At 51.6% G+C, this 19,742-nt stretch overlaps 2 protein-coding genes across 4 annotated transcripts; one reads left to right on the plus strand and one right to left on the minus strand.

The window, feature by feature from the left end:
- The first annotated feature begins 2,445 nt into the window (after positions 1–2,445).
- MPI (mannose phosphate isomerase) lies at positions 2,446–11,858 on the plus strand. 2 transcript variants are annotated; one of them, XM_009250027.4, is made up of 8 exons: positions 2,446–2,549; positions 2,988–3,115; positions 3,836–4,036; positions 5,118–5,259; positions 5,597–5,779; positions 8,569–8,742; positions 9,429–9,637; positions 9,930–11,858. In XM_009250027.4, the coding sequence occupies exons 1-8, from the start codon at positions 2,534–2,536 to the stop codon at positions 10,146–10,148; spliced, it is 1,272 nt and encodes a 423-aa protein (XP_009248302.2). In that variant the 5' UTR covers positions 2,446–2,533; the 3' UTR covers positions 10,149–11,858. The 2 variants fall into 2 exon arrangements, with proteins under 2 accessions (XP_009248302.2, XP_054388888.1); XM_054532913.2 differs by lacking the exon at positions 9,429–9,637 and having other exon boundaries at positions 2,472–2,549.
- A 550-nt stretch (positions 11,859–12,408) lies between these two features.
- On the minus strand, positions 12,409–19,255 carry FAM219B (family with sequence similarity 219 member B). Of its 2 annotated transcripts, none has more exons than XM_002825677.6 (5): positions 18,988–19,255; positions 18,679–18,766; positions 17,553–17,630; positions 17,063–17,111; positions 12,409–15,199 (listed from the first exon to the last, which is right to left on the minus strand). In XM_002825677.6, exons 1-5 carry the CDS (start codon positions 19,199–19,201, stop codon positions 15,032–15,034), a joined length of 597 nt encoding a protein of 198 aa, XP_002825723.1. In that variant the 5' UTR covers positions 19,202–19,255; the 3' UTR covers positions 12,409–15,031. The 2 variants fall into 2 exon arrangements, with proteins under 2 accessions (XP_002825723.1, XP_009248303.1); XM_009250028.4 differs by having other exon boundaries at positions 12,409–15,196; positions 18,988–19,253.
- Between the last annotated feature and the right edge of the window lie 487 nt (positions 19,256–19,742).

Consider the following 19,742-nt stretch of genomic DNA (forward strand, 5'->3'; position numbering starts at 1 on the left):
ATTTTCATACTGCTATAAAGATACTATCTGAATTGGGTAATTTATAAAGAAAGGAGGTTTGGGCCAGGCATGGTGGCTCATGCCTGTAACCCCAGCACTTTGGGCGGCTGAGGTGGGTGGATCACCTGCAGTCAGGATTTTGAGACCAGCCTGGCCAACATGGTGAAACCCCGTCTCTACTAAAAATACAAAAATTAGCCAGGCGTGGTGGCACGTGCCTGTAGTCCCAGCTATTTGGGAGGCTGAGACAGGCGAATCGCTTGAACCCGGGAGGCAGAGGTTGCAGTGAGCCAAGATCGTGCCACTGCACTCTAGTCTGGGTGACAGAGTGAGACTCCATCTCAAAAAAAAAAAAAAAAAAAAAAAGGAGGCTTGGCCTGACGCGGTGGCTCATGCCTGTAATCTCAGCACTTTGGGAGGTCAAGGCAGGTGGATCACCTGAGGTCAGGAGTTCGAGACCAGCCTGGGCAAAATGGTGAAACCTCGCCTTTACTAAAAATACAAAAATTAGCCGGGCATGGTGGTGTGCACCCAGCTACTTGGGTGGCTGAGGCAGGAGAATCACTTGAACCTGGGAAACGTAGGTTGCAGTGAGCTGAGATCACGCCACTGCACTCCAGCCTGGGCAATGGAGCAAGACTCAATACTCAAAAAGAAAAAATAAAAAAAAAGAAAGGAGGTTTAATTGACTCACAGTTCTACATGGCTGGGGAGGCCTTAGGAGCTTATAATCATGACAGAAGGCAAAGGGGAAGCGAGGCACATCTTAGATGGCAGTAGGAGAGAGAGCGAGAAAGTGCCACACTTTAAAACCATCAGCTCTCGGGAGAACTCACTCACTATCATGAGAAAAGCATGGGGGAAACCACTCCCATGATCCAATCACCTCCCACCAGGTCCCTCCCTCAACATGTGGGGATCACAGTTCGAGATGAGATTTGGGTGGGGACACAGAGCCAAATCATATCACTTGGGTAGTGGAGATGAGGGAAAGGAGTGGTATTCCAAAGCAGGAAGTATTGAGTACATTGTTTTATAAGTCTTGTATTACCCATTTTATTATTCCTTAGTGCATGGTAAAGCTTCCTTTGAAATGCAAGCTGATTTATCTGAGCCAGAGGACCCCAGGGGAGGTGAGATAGATACCCACACCTGGGCAGAGGATTACAGGGAAAACAGCACCCGCTCTTTCCCCTGGACCCATGTGGTAGAGGCTGTGGGAATCAGGGTATTGCAGGGGTGATGAGGGTAGAGTCTATATATTGCAGGGGTGATGAGGGTAGAGTCTATATATTATAGTCTTATAATGAGGACTCCTCATTCCATGTTCCCCGGAGCTTTGACTGCTGTGCTCCTGGCCTCAAGCAATCCTTCTGCCTCTGCCTCCTAAGGTGCTAGGATTACAGGCCTGAGCCACTGACTGTCCTCCTCCTAGGAGGCTGTTGACTGAGAAGGTCTGGATGTCAAAGCCTTTCACCACAGGATATAGCCAAGATTACTGCAGAGCCAAGGCCCAAGGCCATCCTTCCCTATGCACAGCTCTTGGTAATTCCCCTGACTTCTGTGTGTGCAACTTGTAAGCAGCTCAGCCTGGAGTAGGAGTTGGGGTTCTGACTTTCTACAGCACCTGGGACAGGAAGGATCAGAGGAGCACAGGGTGCTGACTGCCTTATAGGTGTCCCTCGTCATCCCATTTGATCCTCCAACAAGCGTGTGAGGCTGGCATTATTCACCCCATTCTACAAAGCTCAGAGCAGTGAAGGGCCTTGCATGTGACATTTACCATCATCATCACTAGTATGTCCCTACTCACATGACAGCAATTTTTGCTCAAATCTCTAATTGCTGAGAGACTCGAAGTAAAACCCAAAGTCCTCACAATAGCAATAGCCTGCAAAGCTCTGCCCCCCGCCTCTCTTCTCTGACCTCCTCACTGTCCCTGTCTTACTCACTCTGCTACAGCCACAGTGGCCTCCTTGCTAGCAGTTCCCTCCCCAACACGCCGGGCACAGTCCCACATTCCCGCCTTGCTCTGGCTTCCGCTGTGGCTGTTTCCTCCCCGCAGAACACTCCTGCCTTCCTCACCGCCAAGTCTGGACTCAAACCTCACCTCCTCAATGAGGCTTGCCCAGACAGCCTTTTAAATTCTGCAAACTGCCTCCCACTCCCACCTGCCCCCTTACTTTTTGTGGCCTTGACCTTTCAACATACTACATGATTTGCTTACAATACTTGTCTTGCCTTCACCAGAATGTAAGCGCTCTACAAAGGCAGAGGGAAGGCTATCTTGCTCTCTGATGTATCCTCCAGCCCTTACAACAGTCCGTGGTACTTAGGAGGTTTTCAGTACATCTGTGCCCGGCGATGGAAAGAATGAATGAATACTGAGACCGACGATCGCGGCCGTAAGCCTCTGGGCATGGGCCTGGCGGAACGCTCAGGGAACTACATTTCCCGTGAAGCTCTGGGCGCAGAGGGCCGCGGGGGCTGCCGGGAAAGGCATACGTGTTTAATCCTGGTGCAGGGGGCGATCATGGCCGCTCCGCGAGGTGAGCCATTGGCCGGGGTGTCGGCGAGTGTGTTGGTGGGGCGCGTCCTGGGGACGACTCCCGGCATGATCGGCCAGGTTGAGTCCGCTCCTGGCGCTCCGCGGAAAGATGGGTGGGTGCCGGGCAGAGGTGGTGCCACCTGCGATAGGGATTGACCTCCAAGGGGAGGGGGCCCTTCTAGACGTCGTGCCGTGGGATAGGTACCTTCTGCTCCCTCCCCGCCACCCTGCCTCAGATCAGCACAAGGTCCTTACTGCTGCCCATCTGACAGTTGGGAACATCGAGGCCTGCAGCGGAGGGGGGTCTCATCCAACAGCCTACAAAACCCCTTATTTGACTCTGTCCCCAGTGAGCACCCCCAGCTCTTGCCTGGTTTCCCGGGACACTAGGGTGGGGCCTGAGGAGTGCAGTGGCAGCTGACCCTGTCTGTGCCCCTAGTATTCCCACTTTCCTGTGCGGTGCAGCAGTATGCCTGGGGGAAGATTGGTTCCAACAGCGAAGTGGCGCGGCTGTTGGCCAGCAGTGATCCACTGGCCCAGATCGCAGAGGACAAGCCCTATGCAGAGGTGAGCCCCGGGCTGTATTTCAGCCCACTTTACCTGCAGGTCAAGAGAAAGGGCCTGAGGCAAGTCATAAGAATCAGCTGGGAAGGGTGAGGCAGCAAGGAGGGAGGAGACCCACTTGGCTCTTCAGGCTAATGGACTAGATAGTGTTATCAAAAAGAAGAGAGATTTTGTCATAATAGGCTGGGATTTCCAGCACTCTCCTTCCCCCAACCACTCTTAGCACTTAGTGAATTTCAATTCAGCCCTCTTTGACAATTAAGTTTTTTTACTTTGACTATTTTTTTGCATTTTTATTAACCTAAAATATTTCTCCTGCCTATTTAGTGGAGAAAAAGCCAAAGCATAGGAAGGCTTTCGCCTCTGCTTCTGAAACTGGAAGATGTATGTTAACCCCTAAAAGAATCATTTGAGAGTCATAGTTTTTCTGCTACCTTGACAGTGCAGATGTCATTCTCCTCTTTGGACAAAGAAGATACATCTAAAGAAGGGAAATAACTAGTCCAAGTCTCCACAGATGGCTAGAGGCCGAGTCTGGACGAGGGCCTGGGTCTGCTGCCTCCCTGTATGTCCATGATGGCATGAACATTTGTATCCAGACCTGGGAGGCCTTTCCCAGGACTCAGTTGCCCTGTGGGGAGCACAGCATAACGGATTGAGACAGGCCAACTCAGGGTGGCAGGTTTCTTCCCCCTTCCCCTCCCAAGTTTCCTGTCTTTCCAGTTGTGGATGGGGACTCACCCCCGAGGGGATGCCAAGATCCTTGACAACCGCATCTCACAGAAGACCCTAAGCCAGTGGATTGCTGAGAACCAGGACAGCTTGGGCTCAAAGGTCAAGGACACCTTTAATGGCAACCTGCCCTTCCTCTTCAAAGTGCTCTCAGTTGAAACACCCCTGTCCATCCAGGCACACCCTAACAAGGTAAAGGACAGAGTGCGGTGCAGAGGTCAGGGTACAGAAGGGCTTATGCTAAGGCCCTCCCATGACTTTTACTGCCACTTTTACCCCACCCATGCCAGGCTCCTGCCCAAGGCCAAATCCAGGCTGACAACTCCCAATTTAGCTCTGCAAAGCCAGATGGTAGTGACACATGCAGCAACTAAGTCTAAGCAAACAGCTCACCGGCCTGTGCCAGGAGAGTTTCTCTAAGCTCATTCCAAGGGGCTTGTTCCTGGTCTTCCCTCACCCAACTCATGTCTATTCATATCTGCCATTTACTCATCTGCTTTCAGGAAGAGTTCAACTTGCAGGGCAGGGCAGGTACCCTCAGCTCCACTCCCATGGAGTCTTCCTACACAAGCCTGAGTCCCATCCTAAGCAACTGTGGATCAAAACTCCTTTTTTTTTTTTTGAGACTGAGTCTTGCTCTGTCACCCAGGCTGGAGTGCAGTGGCATGATCTTGGCTCACTGCAACCTCCTCCTCCCAGTTCAAGCAATTCTCCTGCTTCAGCCTCCCAAATAGCTGGGACTACAGGCACACGCCACCACACCCAGCTAATTTTTGTATTTTTAGTAGAGATGGGGTTTCACCATGTTGGCCAGGCTGGTCTTGAACTCCTGCCCTCGTAATCCGCTCATCTCAGCCTCCCAAAGTGCTGGGATTACAGGCGTGAGCCACTGTGCCCAGCCAAAACTCTTTATTTCTAGATACACAAAGTAAGACCCAGAGAAGGGAGGGATTTACCCAAAGCCACACAGCTTGTTAGTGTCAGAGCTTGGCCTGGTATTTGGGTTTCCTGATTCACAGGCCAAGCCTCCTTAAAGTCTGCCCCAGTTTTTCCCCGGATTTGCCCCTGGGTTGCCCCTGATTTGCCCCTGCCCTGGGTTGGCTGAGCCCCAAGTTTCTGCATCATGCTTTGACTGGGCTCCTTGCTAGAGGTAGGTAGCCACTGCCATCCTGTAACTGGGGAGGGTGGACAGCAGGGGCTAGGTGGCACTGGTGTCCCTGCTAGGTAATGGCTGTACCCTCACCATCCTCCTCTTCCCCTGGCCACCCCACAGGAACTGGCAGAGAAGCTGCACCTCCAGGCTCCGCAGCACTACCCCGATGCCAACCACAAGCCAGAGATGGCCATTGCCCTCACCCCCTTCCAGGGCTTGTGTGGCTTCCGGCCAGTTGAGGAGATTGTAACCTTTCTGAAGAGTAAGTTGGGCAGAATGCTGAAGGCATGCGTATTGGGCCAGGGATACCTGGGGAACCAAGATGATAGGAACAGTGGCTGAGAACAGGGGTCACATGTCACAGGCACTGAAGGGCCTCATGAAGCAGTTTTTGGAGCCAGTGGGCCAGGCCAGTGAGACCAGGCTCAGGTGTGGTTGCCAAGGGCTGGTGGTGAGTGATTGGTTTCCACTGCAAAGTTTACTTAGCATTGCCGGCTCTTTGGTTAGGGCTGGGATGGGAAGGTGTCCTCCAACTCCCCACTTGTGTGGGTTCCATCTTACCATTCCTGATATGGGCCCTGGGCCTGGCCTTCCTGTAGAGGTGCCTGAGTTTCAGTTCCTGATTGGAGATGAGGCAGCAACACACCTGAAGCAGACCATGAGCCATGACTCCCAGGCTGTGGCCTCCTCTCTGCAGAGCTGTTTCTCCCATCTGATGAAGAGTGAGAAGAAGGTGGTGGTGGAACAGCTCAACCTGTTGGTGAAGCGGATCTCCCAGCAAGGTGGGCATGGTTATATTCCTGGTTGGGTGCAATGCTCTGGCCTGGGCTTCCCGGCAGACACCAGACTCTGGGGACAGTTCTCAACCCCCTTGCCCAAGTGGAACACTAAAAGGGGCCCAAATTAGATGACCTGTTGGCAACTTAGCATTGCTTGTCTAGTCTTTGTGGAGCAGGGCCCTTCTTAGTTGAGTGCTGCTTCCCAACTGGTCATCTGCAGATGGTTGGAGGCAGACTGGCATAGAAGACTCTTAGGATGCCTTCCACCTAGGCATTCTGAGATTTTCCCTAGCCCTGCAGCTGCCCTCCATGGATAGACTTGTATCTGGGGGCTAAAGAGGCAGGAATGGGACAGGAGCATCCTCCCTCTCCTGGAAAGGCCTGATGCCTCCAGCACTCAGTCATTTGATCTTTCCTTTACCTGCTGTGTGCCCGACCTTGTGCTAAGAAGAGTTCAGGAAATGACTGTGACGGGTGTGGTCATGTCACCCCAAAGGTGGGGAGTCAACACAAGCAGTAAGAAACCCAAAACAGAACAGACTCCCAGCAATGAGCTTATGTGGTGCAGGCGATGAGGTCTCAGCTTCTTAGCCTGGCAGCCACAGCCCCTTCTCTAGGTGGCCCAGAGCTCTCTTTCTATTTTACCTCTCCAGGTTTCCCATTACCTTTGAGCCTTAGGGCATTATTTATTTTACCCAAACATATTTTTTTCTGATCAGTGTGCGTGTGTGTGTGCGCGTTTTGAGCCAGGGTCTCTTTCTGTTGCCCCAGGCTGGAGTGCAGTGGTGCGATCTTGGCTCACTGCAGCCTCTGCCTCCCGGGTTCAAGCAATTCTCCTGCTTCAGCCTCCTGAGTAGCTAGGATTACAGGCATGTGCCACCACATCTGGCTAAGTTTTTATATTTTAGTAGAGACGGAGTTTCACCATGTTGCCTAGGCTGGTCTAGAACTCCTGAGCTCAGGCAATTCACCTGCCGCAGCCTCCCAAAGTGCTAGGATTACAGGTGTAAGCCACCACGCCAGGCCCTTTGCCTCACTTTAAAGGAGCCTGGCTGGGCACGGTGGCTCACACCTGTAATCCTAACACTTTGGGAGGTTGAGGCGGGCGTATCACTTGAGGTCAGGGATTCAAGACCAGCCTGGCCAACATGGTGAAACCCCATCTGTACTAAAGACACAAAAATTAGCCGGGCGAGGCAGAGGTTGTGGTGAACCTAGATCGTGCCACTGCACTTCAGCTGGGGCAATAGAGCGAAACTCTGTCTCAAAAAAAAAAAAAAAAAAAAATGCTGGGCATGGTGGTGTGTGCCTATAAATCCCAGCTACTCAGGAGGCTGAGGCACAGGAATCACTTGAACCCAGGAGGTGGAGGTTGCAGTGAGTCTAGACTGCACCACTGCACTCCAGCCTGGAAGACAGAGCAAGACTCCGATTCAAAAAAAAAAGAAAAAGAAAAAGAATTTAAAAATTAAAGAAGTCTACCCTTGCCACTCCACCCAGGCTGAGCTCATTTTCCTTTGTCGTTTCCAGGACACATTTTGGCCCTTAGCGCATTCTGCCTCATGCTATCTGGAGCGGACCGAGAGAGATTCTCTGAGACACAGAACTTACTTTCTTTTTTTTTTTGAGACGGAGTCTCGCTCTGTTGCCCAGGCTGGAGTGCAGTGGCGCCATCTCGATCACTGCAACTTCTGCCTCCTGGGTTCAAGCGATTCTCCTGCCTCAGCCTCCCGAGTAGCTGGGATTATAGGCACATGCCACCACACCTGGCTTTTTTTTTTTTTTTTTTTGTATTTTTAGTAGAGATGGGGTTTCACCATGTTGGTCAGACTGGTCTGGAACTCCTGACCTTGTGATCCCCCTGCCTTGGCCTCCCAAAGTCCTGAGATGACAGGCGTGAGCCACCGCGCCCGGCTGAGACACAGAACTTTCAGTGTTAAAAACTAGAAAGTTGCCGGGTGCGGTGGCTCACACCTGTATTCCCAGCACTTTGGGAGGCCTAGGTGGGAGGATCACTTGAGTTCAGTAGTTCGAGACCAGCCTGGGCAACACAGCAACACCCTGTCTCTGCAAATAATAAAAAACTTAGCCGGGCATGGTGACATGCACCTGTGGTTCTTGCTACTCAGGAGGCTGAGGTAGGAGGATTGCTTGATCCTGGACAGTTGAGGCTGCAGTGAGCTATGATCGTGCCACTGCACTCCAGCCTGGGTGACAGCAAGACCCCGTCTCAAAAAAAAAAAAGGGAAAGCTCGGGCATGTTGGTTACCCTTCAAGAAACTCTTTTGAGTTATCTCCCTAGATTCTGAGCTCCAAGGGCAGTGGTTCTCATCCAGGGGACATTCGGCTGTTGTCTGGAGCCATTTTTGATTGTCAAAACCCAGATAGGGGTTGCTAGTGGCATCTTGTGGGTGGAGGCCAGGGAAGCTGCTACACATCCATCAGTACACAGGACAGCCCCCACAATAAAGAATTACCTAGCCCAAATGTCAGTAGCACCAAGGCTGAGAAATCCCATCCTGAAAGGACCATACTCTAGCTCTTTTAGTGGCTAGTATAGTCCTGGGCATATGAATAGTCAAGATATGATGAAAGATGGTATTTATATGGACTGGAGTATCAAGCAAGGCTTGACCCCCAAAGGGTTGGAGGCGTGGCCAGAAGGACAGGGCCACTTTGGCTTCTGGATTCTTGTGGCAGGGACCTTTTCCTAGGACTCCCTGGCCAATATGGGGCTATGAACAGCACTGAGTATCCCCCTAAGTAACCTTGGGGTGCTCTGTGACCCTCAGCGGCTGCCGGAAACAACATGGAGGACATCTTTGGGGAGCTTTTGCTGCAGCTGCACCAGCAGTACCCAGGTGATATCGGCTGCTTTGCCATCTACTTCCTGAACCTGCTTACCCTGAAGCCTGGGGAGGCCATGTTTCTGGAGGCCAACGTACCCCATGCCTACCTGAAAGGAGGTGAGCCTCATTTCAGCAGTGAGCCCCACTGCCATCCCTGCTGGGCCCTGTTTCCCTATCTGGACAAAAGAAGGAGAAGGGTGGTCAAGGAGACCCCCAAGGACCTTGCAGCTCTGACCTCTGAGGGTTCCTGGGCTCAGCAAGCAACAGCGGGTAGGGATGATGAATGCATTTGGCATTGAACACGCCTTGAATCCTGCCACCAACCCTGTGATGCCATGCTACTCTGATTTTAAGTCTTGCCAGTCAGTGTGGGAACCACAATTTGAACGCAGGCTATATTGGATCAAAGCTGTTGTTCTGTCACAGCCTTTGTATGTCTGTCCTACCTATCCAGGGATTTTTACACTAAAATATGCATGTTGCCACAGAAGGATGCCACCTTTTGACTGTTGGCTGCTTATCCACACATGCCTCATGCACAGGATTCTGGGGTAGAAGTGGGAGACTACAGAGTTGGGGCTCCCCAACCCCCAGGGGTTAACATGACTCCCCTCTGACAATAACGGGTAACCTGTCACTTGTTTTTGGTATTTGATATCTTAGCCCCATTCTCCCAGAGAATACAATTCATGGAAATTTTTACCTAACTTGGCATGGGGTTCATGGAGCTCAGGTTAGGAGGCCCAGAACTGGAGAGCTAAGGCATACTTCATCAGCTTAGCACATGATGACTGTCTCTCCAGACTGCGTGGAGTGCATGGCGTGTTCAGACAACACAGTTCGTGCTGGCCTGACACCCAAGTTCATTGATGTGCCAACCCTGTGTGAAATGCTCAGCTATACCCCTAGCTCCAGCAAGGACAGGCTCTTTCTCCCAACACGGAGTCAGGAAGACCCCTACCTCTCAATCTATGACCCCCCTGTACCAGACTTCACCATTATGAAGACGGAGGTGAGTGAGGGGCCATGATGGGTGTCCTTCGTGTGCCATGAAAATCTCTGGCAAGGGTCACAATGTAGAGGACACCTGGGGCTGGGTTTCCTGTCAAGCCCACTTGGCGGAGGGTGGCCCCAGGGCCTGCCCATTCCTCCCTGTACCAGGGACCAGGCCTCTATGCTGACTGAGCCTGGGTTGTGGGAGAAGGTGGCAGAGCTCTCCCTCGTGCCCTGGGGACTGTCCTGGGCCCATGCGCTGATAAGAGCAGAGTCTGAGCTATACTGCCTTATCATTTCTTCCTTTCCAGGTCCCTGGCTGTGTCGCTGAATACAAGGTCTTGGCATTGGACTCTGCCAGCATCCTCCTGATGGTACAGGGGACAGTGATAGCCAGCACACCCACAACCCAGACACCAATCCCTCTGCAACGTGGTGGTGTGCTCTTCATTGGGGCCAATCAGAGTGTCTCACTGAAGCTTACTGAGCCGAAGGACCTGCTGATATTCCGTGCCTGCTGTCTGCTGTAAAGGCCGCAGCCTCCCTAGCTCTCCTCTGCCAGCCACCCTAAATTCCAGCCAGCCTCACCTCCTCGGGCCCAGCTCAAGCCCCCTTCCTTGCTCTGGACCCCTTAGGTATACCCTGGAAGAGCTGGGGTGGAGGAGGAGGGAGCGTGAAGGTAGTGACTCCTGAACACACCCAGGTGGAACCATCTTCTTTGGGGAGGAGAGGCCTGTGTGAGGGGTCTGATACTCCCCTTGTCTTCCCTCTCTACTCCTCGCTACACCTGAGCCAGGCTCTTGCCAACTCTGTTCCAGCCTATGGCTTTAGGCTAGCTGTTAAATATGTGACCCAGCATTAGCTCAGCATCTGTCAGAGCAAGAGACCAGGTAATTTCTAAGAACAGGGTTCTAGCGCTGGGACTGCCCATTTCCTCAGCTGCAGAGGAGGAAAGGGAAAGGGTAGGCTTGTGGACTAACACTGTTCACACCCTCTTGTTCTGTCAAAGCAATTAAAGGTCACTTGTGTTGAGGCTGTGGGGTAATAAGCACTCAGCCTTTGGGGTACCTGTTCCTAAAGTGGGCCAAAAGAGCCCTCCCTGCATGATGACCCAGTTTTTGCTTTATTCCTATTTCATACAGCTTCCCAGGGGGATAGGCAGGCTACACTCCAGAACGCTGGTATGGGAAGGAGTGGGAGAGGAAGCCAGCTTTGGCCGCAGTGGCACACCTTGCAAGCAGGCCTTGGGTCTGCCCAGAGGCACAGCTTGCAAGCAGCCTTACAGAAAAGGTGACTCAAAGGATACACCAGTCACCAGTGCAAGACTCTTTGCTCCTGTTTTTCTTTTTTCTTTTTTTTTTTGAGACGAAGTCTCGCTCTGTAGCCCAGGCTGGAGTGCAGTGGCACGATCTCGACTCATTGCAAGCTCCGCCTCCCGGTTTCACGCCACTCTCCTGCCTCAGCCTCCCAAGTAGCTGGGACCACAGGAGCCTACCACCGCGCCCGGCCAATTTTTTTGGTATTTTTAATAGAGATGGGGTTTCACTGTGTTAGTCAGGATGGTCTTGATCTCCTGATCTCATGATCCGCCCACCTCGGCCTCCCAAAGTGCTGGGATTACAGGCGTGAGCCACCGCGCCCAGCCTGGCTCCTGTTTTTCAGTTGGCCCTAGAGGAGGGGTCCGCAAACCAGGCTGGCAGGCCAGTTCTGGCCATACCTGTTCATTTCCATACTGTCTGGCTGCTTTCAAGCCACAGTGGCAAAGTTGAAGAGTTGCACTAGACTGTACGGCCTGCAAAGCTGAAACTATTGACTGTCAACCACTTCTCTAGAACATACTCAACTGTTGCAGATTACAGGGACTCAGGAACCGAATTAGAAAATTTTCATGGTGAGGAGAAGCCCAGTTAGCTTTCCTAAACCGGCAGGAAGTGTGAAGGAGGGAATCTCCCGATGCCCTGCTCCAGGGGTGGCACACACCTGCAAGAGGCTGTCGGCTGTCTGCTGCTGCTGAGGTTTCTGACCTGCAATCGTAGATCCTGTCACCACAGACTAATCACTTAGTCCACTGGCTCCTTCCTGTGGGATAAAGGTTTAAATTCATACAAAAGAATCTTTCTGGGCTTCTGCCCACACTAGAGCCCCTATACAATGGAGTTCCACCGTCAAAAATCTCCTGGGTTTTTTTGCCTCCAAATTTTCTTCAGCTAAAAAACAATAAAGATGAGCTGGAAAGAAAAGGTCTGCTAAAGGGAACCCATTCTATAGAAGTGACTTGCAAGAGCCTATTTCACTCATGCTGTCCAGTGAAACAGGCCCAAAAGTGGTGCCCAGTGGGAACAGCAGAAAGGGGAAGGAGTTTCCAGAAGGAATTGCTGTAGTCAGCTATTAAGCTATTTCTTCATTTCAGGATATCCAGGATATTCTTAACTTTTATTTTTTTGAGACGGAGTCTCACACTGTCTCCCGGGCTGGAGTGCAGTGGCGCGATAGCTCACTGCAACCTCCACCCACTGGGTTCAAGCGATTCTCCTGCCTCAGCCTCCTGAGTAGCTGGGACTACAGGCGCCTGCCACCACACCCAGCTAATTTTTTGTATTTTTAGTAGAGACGGGGTTTCAGTAGACGGGGTGACAGGATCTACAATTGCAGGTCAGGTCAGGTTGGTCTCAAACTCCTGACCTTGTGATTTGCTTGCCTCAGCCTCCGAAAGTGCTGGCATTACAGGCATGAGCCATTGTGCCTGGCCAAGGCCTTTAAAATCCTACTGCAACACAGATACAGCTCAACTAGTGTGATTGCATTTATTCTTATAAATGTACAGAGCTGTAGAAGTGCAAGCCAAGAGTTCTATAGAGTAGTACATAAACACCATATGGTACCATTCCTGCTGGGAGGTAAGCCTGGATACACCCCTCTCCTCAGGAAACTGTCACCTGCAGAACACACAGCACTCAGAATTAAGGCAGTTTGGCCCTGGGCACATTGGTGGTATTTTGGTATGTGGCCACCAGCCCCAAACAACTGACCATTTCTACCCTGCGTCACTGCACTGTCCCACCAGGTCCCTCCAGCTTTTTCTACAAGGTAACACTCTCCTACATGGGTCAACCAGCTCAGAAATCTCTTCTTCAGGGACAGTTGCAGCTGAATATGCCAGAGCTGATTATTACAACGATGCAGAGGGCCTTGGTTTGGGGTCCTGCCACCCTCACCCCTAGCAGCTGCTAAACACCCAGGCCATTCTTCCCTGACCACACCTCCCCAACAGAGATGTGGGTCTCTACTCACCTTCCACAGCCACCTCCTAGCACACACTGGGTCCCTCTACCCGTGTCGCTGTCTCTCTTTACACTGTGCTACACTTGATCCCTTTCCACATGTGCACTTCACCTCTCAGACACAAGAAAGGCCTGGACATGGTCTCTGCAGATGTGGAAGGGGTTCTGGATGGAAATGTTCTTCAGCTCTACAAGCATTTGCACAAAATGCTCAGAATGTTGGCCACCTGCATAAAGCTGCAGAGTCCCATTCCAGAACAGAGTAACCATCTGCCTCCTCTCTTCCCAAGACCCCAAGCTGGCATGACTCTGGTCTCTGTCCTATCTCTCTGCTGTGATGCTGCTAGCTAGTAGAGTAAGTCAGCCCCCAGATACTGTATATTCCTCTCAACCTTCCATGGTTTGAGAAAAACACAAAGATAGATGTCCATCAAGCACTCACAGGACTACCACTGTGAGGATGGTTGTCAGACAAATAACAAATAAGGCCGTATCTTTTTATTAGACTTTCTCATCTTCTAGTCACCCCTTGTGGTAGAGCGAAAAGAGTGTGTTGTCCCTCTCATGCCTCTAGTGGTCACAGGACACTGAGTAAAGCAAGAGACTGGATACTTTCTCATGTAGAACCTACACCCCCATCTCGACTATTGGGCTGGGAACCCTGTCTATACCCATTCAAAGCTCACCGTGTGGGAGGATTGCTTGGGCCTGGGAGGTTGAGGCTGCAGTGAGCTGTGATTGCACCACTGCACTCCAGCCTGGGTGACAAAGCAGAACAAAGCAAAACAAAGCAGAACGCTCACCATGGTTCTGAGTTAAGCCAAAAAACAAAACCTGTTGGAAAAATTCTAGAAAGAGGCTTGGTATAGAGTATAGCAAGAGATACTCTCCAATTTGCGGGTAGGGGGTGTCACAGCAGAAATTATGCCTATTTCTGCTGTTTGGGCTGGGGGCTGAAAGAGGCTGTGTTACACCCAGAGGTCTGCTTAAAGCCCAATCCTGAGTATCCAGTGAGGCCCATGCTGTGACCAGAAGAATCTGGCAATAGAATGGTCCATGCTGGAGTGAAGGGAGGCCCTTTACACTGGTGGACTGATTTCCTCAGGCAAGGGTCTAGGAGCTGGCTTAGGTCTCTCCTACCCTTCCTGTCTGTAAGCCTCAGTCTAGGACAAAGCCCACACAGCTGTACACCCACTCTCACGAGTCCATTGCTACTTCTCAAAAGTTTAAAAAGTAAACAAATAGGAAGGCACCGGACTGCTCCCTGTAGCTCCCTCTGCTGGTAATAATAAAAACTGCAGGCTTCTGGGGCCAGCCCCAGTACCTTCGACCTAATCTTTAGCTCAAAGACTGGGTGAAGAAACTCGCCCAGACCAAGGAAATACAAATAAATAAATATGAACATGTCGGAGCAGTTTTTCTCTAACTAGGGAAGGGCAAACCAGAATCACTAAACTCACCCGGACAGTTGGACCAGTTGGGGATGCCCCAGGTCCAGGGATTCTGGAGCCAGGATCCTGCTGTGTCATTAAGCAACCTGCTATGATCCCTGTCATAGTTAGACAGGTGCAACCTGAAGAGGGACAAAAGGACTCACTTTATGCTCTCTTGAAGGTCAAGCCTGCAAACCATCTTAGAGCTAGGAAGAATAGAGCAAATGGAATTTCTCGAACTGGTCTCAAACAGTTAAATTCTTTTTTGGATTGCCAGCTATAATAAACCATAAAGTGCTATTTCCTGCCTCCATACAACACTATCTAGCACAGCCTGGGCACAAGAGCTCCCTTTTTGCCTCCCTGAAGCACTATGACAAATACCAGTCAAGCTGTCTGCAAGTGTTTTTCTTAGCCACCTTTGTCACCCACCATAAGAACCAAAATTCTCTGTCCTGCCCTTATTAAAGTGACTTCTCCAAACTCTGCTCCAACAGCAGAGGAAAACTACAGAATTCTACCTATCAGTCCACAGCCCAGATGGGGGCCTCTGGCCTGAGAAGCAACAGGTAAGGGCTACCTGCAGGTCACTTTCTAGGGGTCAGTGACTTCAGTGCTCACTGCACTGTGTGAGCTATGAGTGACCAACAGGGCTCTGTAGGCCTCATGGTGAGCAGGGCCCATCTTGGAGAGTAATGTCTACTGGAGGGTACAGGAGGAAGAGTCCCCAAGACAGCACCAGCAGCAGGAGCACGTTGAAGAGGCCATGGGCTTAGGGGGGATGAGGTCCAAGTCCTCGTCATCTGGAATCTCATCCAGGTGATACCCATCCTGAAGCAGCTGCCGGCTGACATCCTGGTTCACCTGCTAAGAGAAGGAGAGGAGGGAACTATAGGCCAAGATGCAAAGCAGAAATAACTGCTACCCAAAAGACAGAACCACATTCCCTTACCAGGGCTTCCTGTCCATGTCCCACCCCAGGCCAACCCCACACATCCCTGGACTACAGGAGGAAGTACCACCTTCTCCTACTTGTGCCTCAGCCAGCAGTAAGCCTTAGTACTGTCCAGGCTTCACTGTTACTGACCCCCAGGGATCTGTTCTCACTAAATCCTGAGGCATTCATGTAAATATCAAGTTCCCAATTATGTTTCAAAATCAGTGCTCTGACTGTTCCCACTGGGAGCCCAGACTAGTCCCTATCAAGGCTGAAGAATATGGGATAATAACAGAACAATGGGCTAGCGTAGTAGAGCATGGGTTACAGTGGAAGGGGGTGGTGAGCAGCTTTGTCTACACACTGCTGGTTAGACTTATCCTTTGATGCCAACAGAGCCGGATTCCTGCAAAGTGGAATTTGTTGGTTGGTTTCATCAGTTCACTGAACATAAGAAAAATAAGGCTGGGTGCGGTGGCTCACGCCTGTAATCCCAGCATTTTGGGAGGCCGAGGCAGGTGGATCATGAGGTCAGGAGATCGAGACCATCCTGGCTAACATGGTGAAACCCTATCTCTACTAAAAAATAGAAAAAATTAGCTGGGCATGGTGGCGGGTGCCTGTAGTCCCAGCTACTCAGGAGGCTGAGGCAGGAGAATGGCGTGAACCTGGGAGGCGGAGCTTCCAGTGAGCTGAGATCGTGCCACTGCACTCCAGCCTGGGCGACAGAGTGAGACTCTGTCTCAAAAAAAAAAGAAAAAGAAAAAGAAATGAGGCTGGGGCAAGTGTAAGACTGCCTCTTACACACAATCTTTGACACTCAGACATTTAAGGAGGACACAATTTGCAAACTGCTCTGTTCTCTGTGACAGAAACTCAGAGATTAGCCAAGATTTCCAGGAGAGTAAGAAAAGCAAGTGGTGTAGAGTCAGGTCCCTAGCACTTCACCGCTGTCAAAGAGAATGAGCTGCAAATGCCAGGATTTTACATCCCTGTGTTTCTATCTGGGACAGTCACTCTAGAAAAATGTCCACATGGTTATCCCAGGAGTGTTTTAGCCTGAGTTTTCACAGATGGAACAACTGAAGAAACAGAATTTGTTTGGTCTGGAAGAAAGCAAGCTTGGTGGAAGACAGGCAGGGGAGAGACAGAAATGCTGATCTCAGAGAAACTAGAGTTGCTGTGTGACACTGGAAAGCAGGTCAAGGACCAATGGACCCATTCAGATTAATAAGGAAGATTTCTCTAAGAGCTACTCAAAGAAAAAATTTTGTGTGTGTTGAGGGAAGGGTGGGTAGCAACGTTCCTTGGAGGTGGTGAGTACCCAGTTACAAAAAGCATTCAAGTAAGCACAGACTAGTAAACACTTAGCTGGGATCTATCAAAAGGATTCCTTTTCCAAGCTGTGGCCTAGAAGACTTTATTTTAGAGTCTTATTTTAGATACAGCGTCTTGCTATATTGTCCAGGCTGGTCTTAGAACTCCTGGGCTCAAGCAATCCTCCCGCCTCAGCCTCCCTAGTAGCTGGGACTACAGGCATGTACCATCATGCCCAGCTTACATGACTTCTGAGATCATTTCTAGCCCTGAGTCTATATGGTCTCCTTGATTCTCAACAGCCCTCCTTGGTCACCTATACCTCCACTGGGGGAAGAGGGCAGAGTGGAAGATCATAGAACAGACCAGAAGTCTGGCACAGTGCTGTGCTCACAGCGGGCACCAAACAAGCATTTGGCAGTGGTGGTAATGCTGCCTGCAGCCTGGCCCTGCACAGAAAGGTGTTCTGGACTTGCCTCTGCAGATGAATACCCGGAGGAGTATCTGGATTCCAGCTCCCCATCACTAGGAGAAGAGGAAAACAGTCAGTTCCGGGAGGTACCTGTGGCGCACGGCTGTAAATCATCAGGCGGAGAGCATGCAAGGGCATCTGGAAGACTTGTGAAGCAAAAGCCACACACAACAGAACTCAAGTCTGAATAGGCCTTGAGTAATACTGGTTCCCTCAATTGGTTCTGGCAGGGACAGGGTCACTCTCACTAACAGCGCAAACATAAAAGGGCAGGATGATCCCCCGGACATCGGTGCTCCGAATTCTAGAGCAGCATGATTACCTATGAGTCTTCTAACCAAGCCATCCTGGGAAGGGATATTGTTCAGAAGAGAACAGCCCTGGAATATACATGAAGGGCCTTGGAGGAGACAGGGAACAAGCAAAGGCATCAGGCGATCTTCAGTTCCAGCCAGGTTGCTTCCCAAGGGGATATTTCCAAGGGGAGCACTCACCTGTCAGAGTCGAGGGACACCAGGTTTTCATCTGGACTCTGGCTAAGAGCAGTATAGCCCTTGTTAAACTTCACTGACCTGAGGGGAGACGGGGGAGAAGAGACCAAACACAGATGAAAGCATAGGCATTTCACAGGGATAGCCAAAGTCCTCGCCCTGAAGGAGAAAGAATTGACTGCACTACTGACTTGCCTTCTCCCTGGTCACAGCCACCACTGCCTGCAGCTCCATGTACCTGGCTAACAGTGCCTCACAATGTGTATGTCCTCATTCTTTTTTTTTTTTTTTGAGACAGAGTCTGGCCCTGTCACCCAGGCTGGAGTGCAGTGGCGCGATCTCGGCTCACTGCAATCTCCACCTACCATGTTCAAGTGATTTTCCTGCCTCAGCCTCTTGAGTAGCTGGGACTACAGGCGTGCCCAGCTAATTTTGTATTTTTAATAGAGACGGGGTTTCACCATGTTGGCCAGGCTGGTCTCGAACTCCTGACTTCAAGTGATCCACCCGCCTCGGCTTCCCAAAGTGCTGGAATTAACAGTCGTGAGCCACCACGGCCGGCCTGTATTCTACTCCTCCCATAAGTCTTGGAAAAAAGCACACCTCCCCTTGCCTGAACTAGGAAAAGGACCCTCTCCCCACTTATTTAATCAGAGGACACAAAAACTGCAAGTCTTTGGGTAAAAGGTTAGGGTTAACCTTCACTTCTCCGAGTTTCAACCCTTATCTGTAAAAGGAGGCACTGAATAAGGTTCTATGCAGCTCCGAGTTTACTATTCTGTTAAAAACAAACAAACAAAAACAGGTCTAGCCATTCCCACACTGCTCTTCGTCCTCATTCCTGGGGACTCCAGCCACCATTCTCCTCCCTAACAGAGGAGGAGAATGATAGTGAATGAGCCTGTGCACTCACAGAACTCCCTTATTCCGAAGCCCTTTCTCTGATCCTATCACATCCTTAAAGGAAAAGAGGAGATTGTTCCTCTTCCCATTTTAAAGATAGTGAACCTGACAGGTTGCATCAGGGGAATCGCTAGCTCGGCCTTAAACCAGAGCACCCTGTCTCCGTCCTGGGGATTAAAGCCTTCTCTAAAGCTGCTGGCACAGAGGAGGTGGCGCCTGCTGAGACCTTTTCCCTGAAGAGTCTGGGCGGTTCGGCGAGGCCCCCAGCATGCCTTTTCTCCGCAGAACGGCCTTGGCCAGGTCCCGGTGCTTCTCTGGAAGTTAAAGGACCCGGGTCAGCCGGGTCTTCCCCACTCCGCCGCGTCTCCCGAAGGCTGGGAGGCCGCTCTTTCCGAACGGATTTTGAGGGGCGAGAGCAGGCTGCAGCTAACCCCTTCCCTCCGGGGCCGAGGCTCAGCGGAGCTCCGGAGCCCGCCCTGGGGACGCGGCCGCCCGCCCAGGGACAGACCTCCCCCGACCATCGGGCCACACTCACGCAGCTTGGCTTGAATGGAGGGTGCGCGCGTCACCATGTATGGCCCCCGCTTTTCCACGGCCGCAGGGGTGCGCTCCCCCAGACGGAGGGCTCTATTACCGATCTGCCCGGAGGGTGCCCCCGCAGCTCCCGGCGCGCGGTCCCGAGCCCCGCTGGGCCGGGGTCCCGGGGTAGACAACCGCACCGCGCGCCCGCTGGGCTCCGCGGTCGCCATGGCCGGGCCCCGCCCTGCCGGATGGTGCAACCCCGCCCGTGGCAAACGAGTGACAGGCCTTGGGTGAGGCGGGCTCTTTTAACAAGATGGCGGTGCGCAGGCGCAGTTCGTCCTCTTCCGGAGCTCTCCGGTTCGGTAGTCTGAGGACTTGGTCGAAATGTGCCGCCTTCTTTTCGGGGGGCCGGGCCGTTCCGTTCTCGCTTTTGGGATAGGCGGCTTGAGCCTGGTGATGGTTAGGCTCAGTTCTGTCTCTAGAGGAAATTAAATACTGATACTGTTGTGGGGCTGCGCGTGTGCGTCGGTCGGGCGCCCACGGTTTGAGTCCTGGCGCGCCGCACTCCGTGCTTCTCGCAGTGTCTCCTTGGGGATCTCCCCACATATGGGGCTGCCAGAGAGCAGACTTGGGTTAAAGAGTCATATGAGGACAAGCATTGTCAGCGACCTTTTCTAGCAAAAGAAACAGGCCCCAGAAGTTAAAGAACCTTGTGAAGGTGACACATCTAGAGGCAGTGCTTGCGCTGATCCATCTGACGCCAAACCC

This window comes from Pongo abelii, chromosome 16 (genome assembly GCF_028885655.2).
Source record: "Pongo abelii isolate AG06213 chromosome 16, NHGRI_mPonAbe1-v2.0_pri, whole genome shotgun sequence".
In the NCBI taxonomy this organism is placed as follows: domain Eukaryota; kingdom Metazoa; phylum Chordata; class Mammalia; order Primates; family Hominidae; genus Pongo; species Pongo abelii.

What these genes read in the sequence shown, in the direction of transcription:
- MPI (XM_009250027.4), top strand. An exon ending in AGGACAAGCCCTATGCAGAG is followed by an intron (nt 3,116 to 3,835) that starts GTGAGCCCCGGG and finishes CTGTCTTTCCAG; the next exon opens with TTGTGGATGGGGACTCACCC. An exon ending in GAAGCGGATCTCCCAGCAAG is followed by an intron (nt 5,780 to 8,568) that starts GTGGGCATGGTT and finishes TGTGACCCTCAG; the next exon opens with CGGCTGCCGGAAACAACATG.
- FAM219B (XM_002825677.6), bottom strand. Translation starts at nt 19,201, where the DNA reads ATGGCGACCGCGGAGCCCAGCGGGCGCGCGGTGCGGTTGTCTACCCCG. An exon ending in GTGTCCCTCGACTCTGACAG is followed by an intron (nt 17,112 to 17,552) that starts GTGAGTGCTCCC and finishes CTCTTCTCCTAG; the next exon opens with TGATGGGGAGCTGGAATCCA. An exon ending in CCGGGTATTCATCTGCAGAG is followed by an intron (nt 15,200 to 17,062) that starts GCAAGTCCAGAA and finishes TCCTTCTCTTAG; the next exon opens with CAGGTGAACCAGGATGTCAG.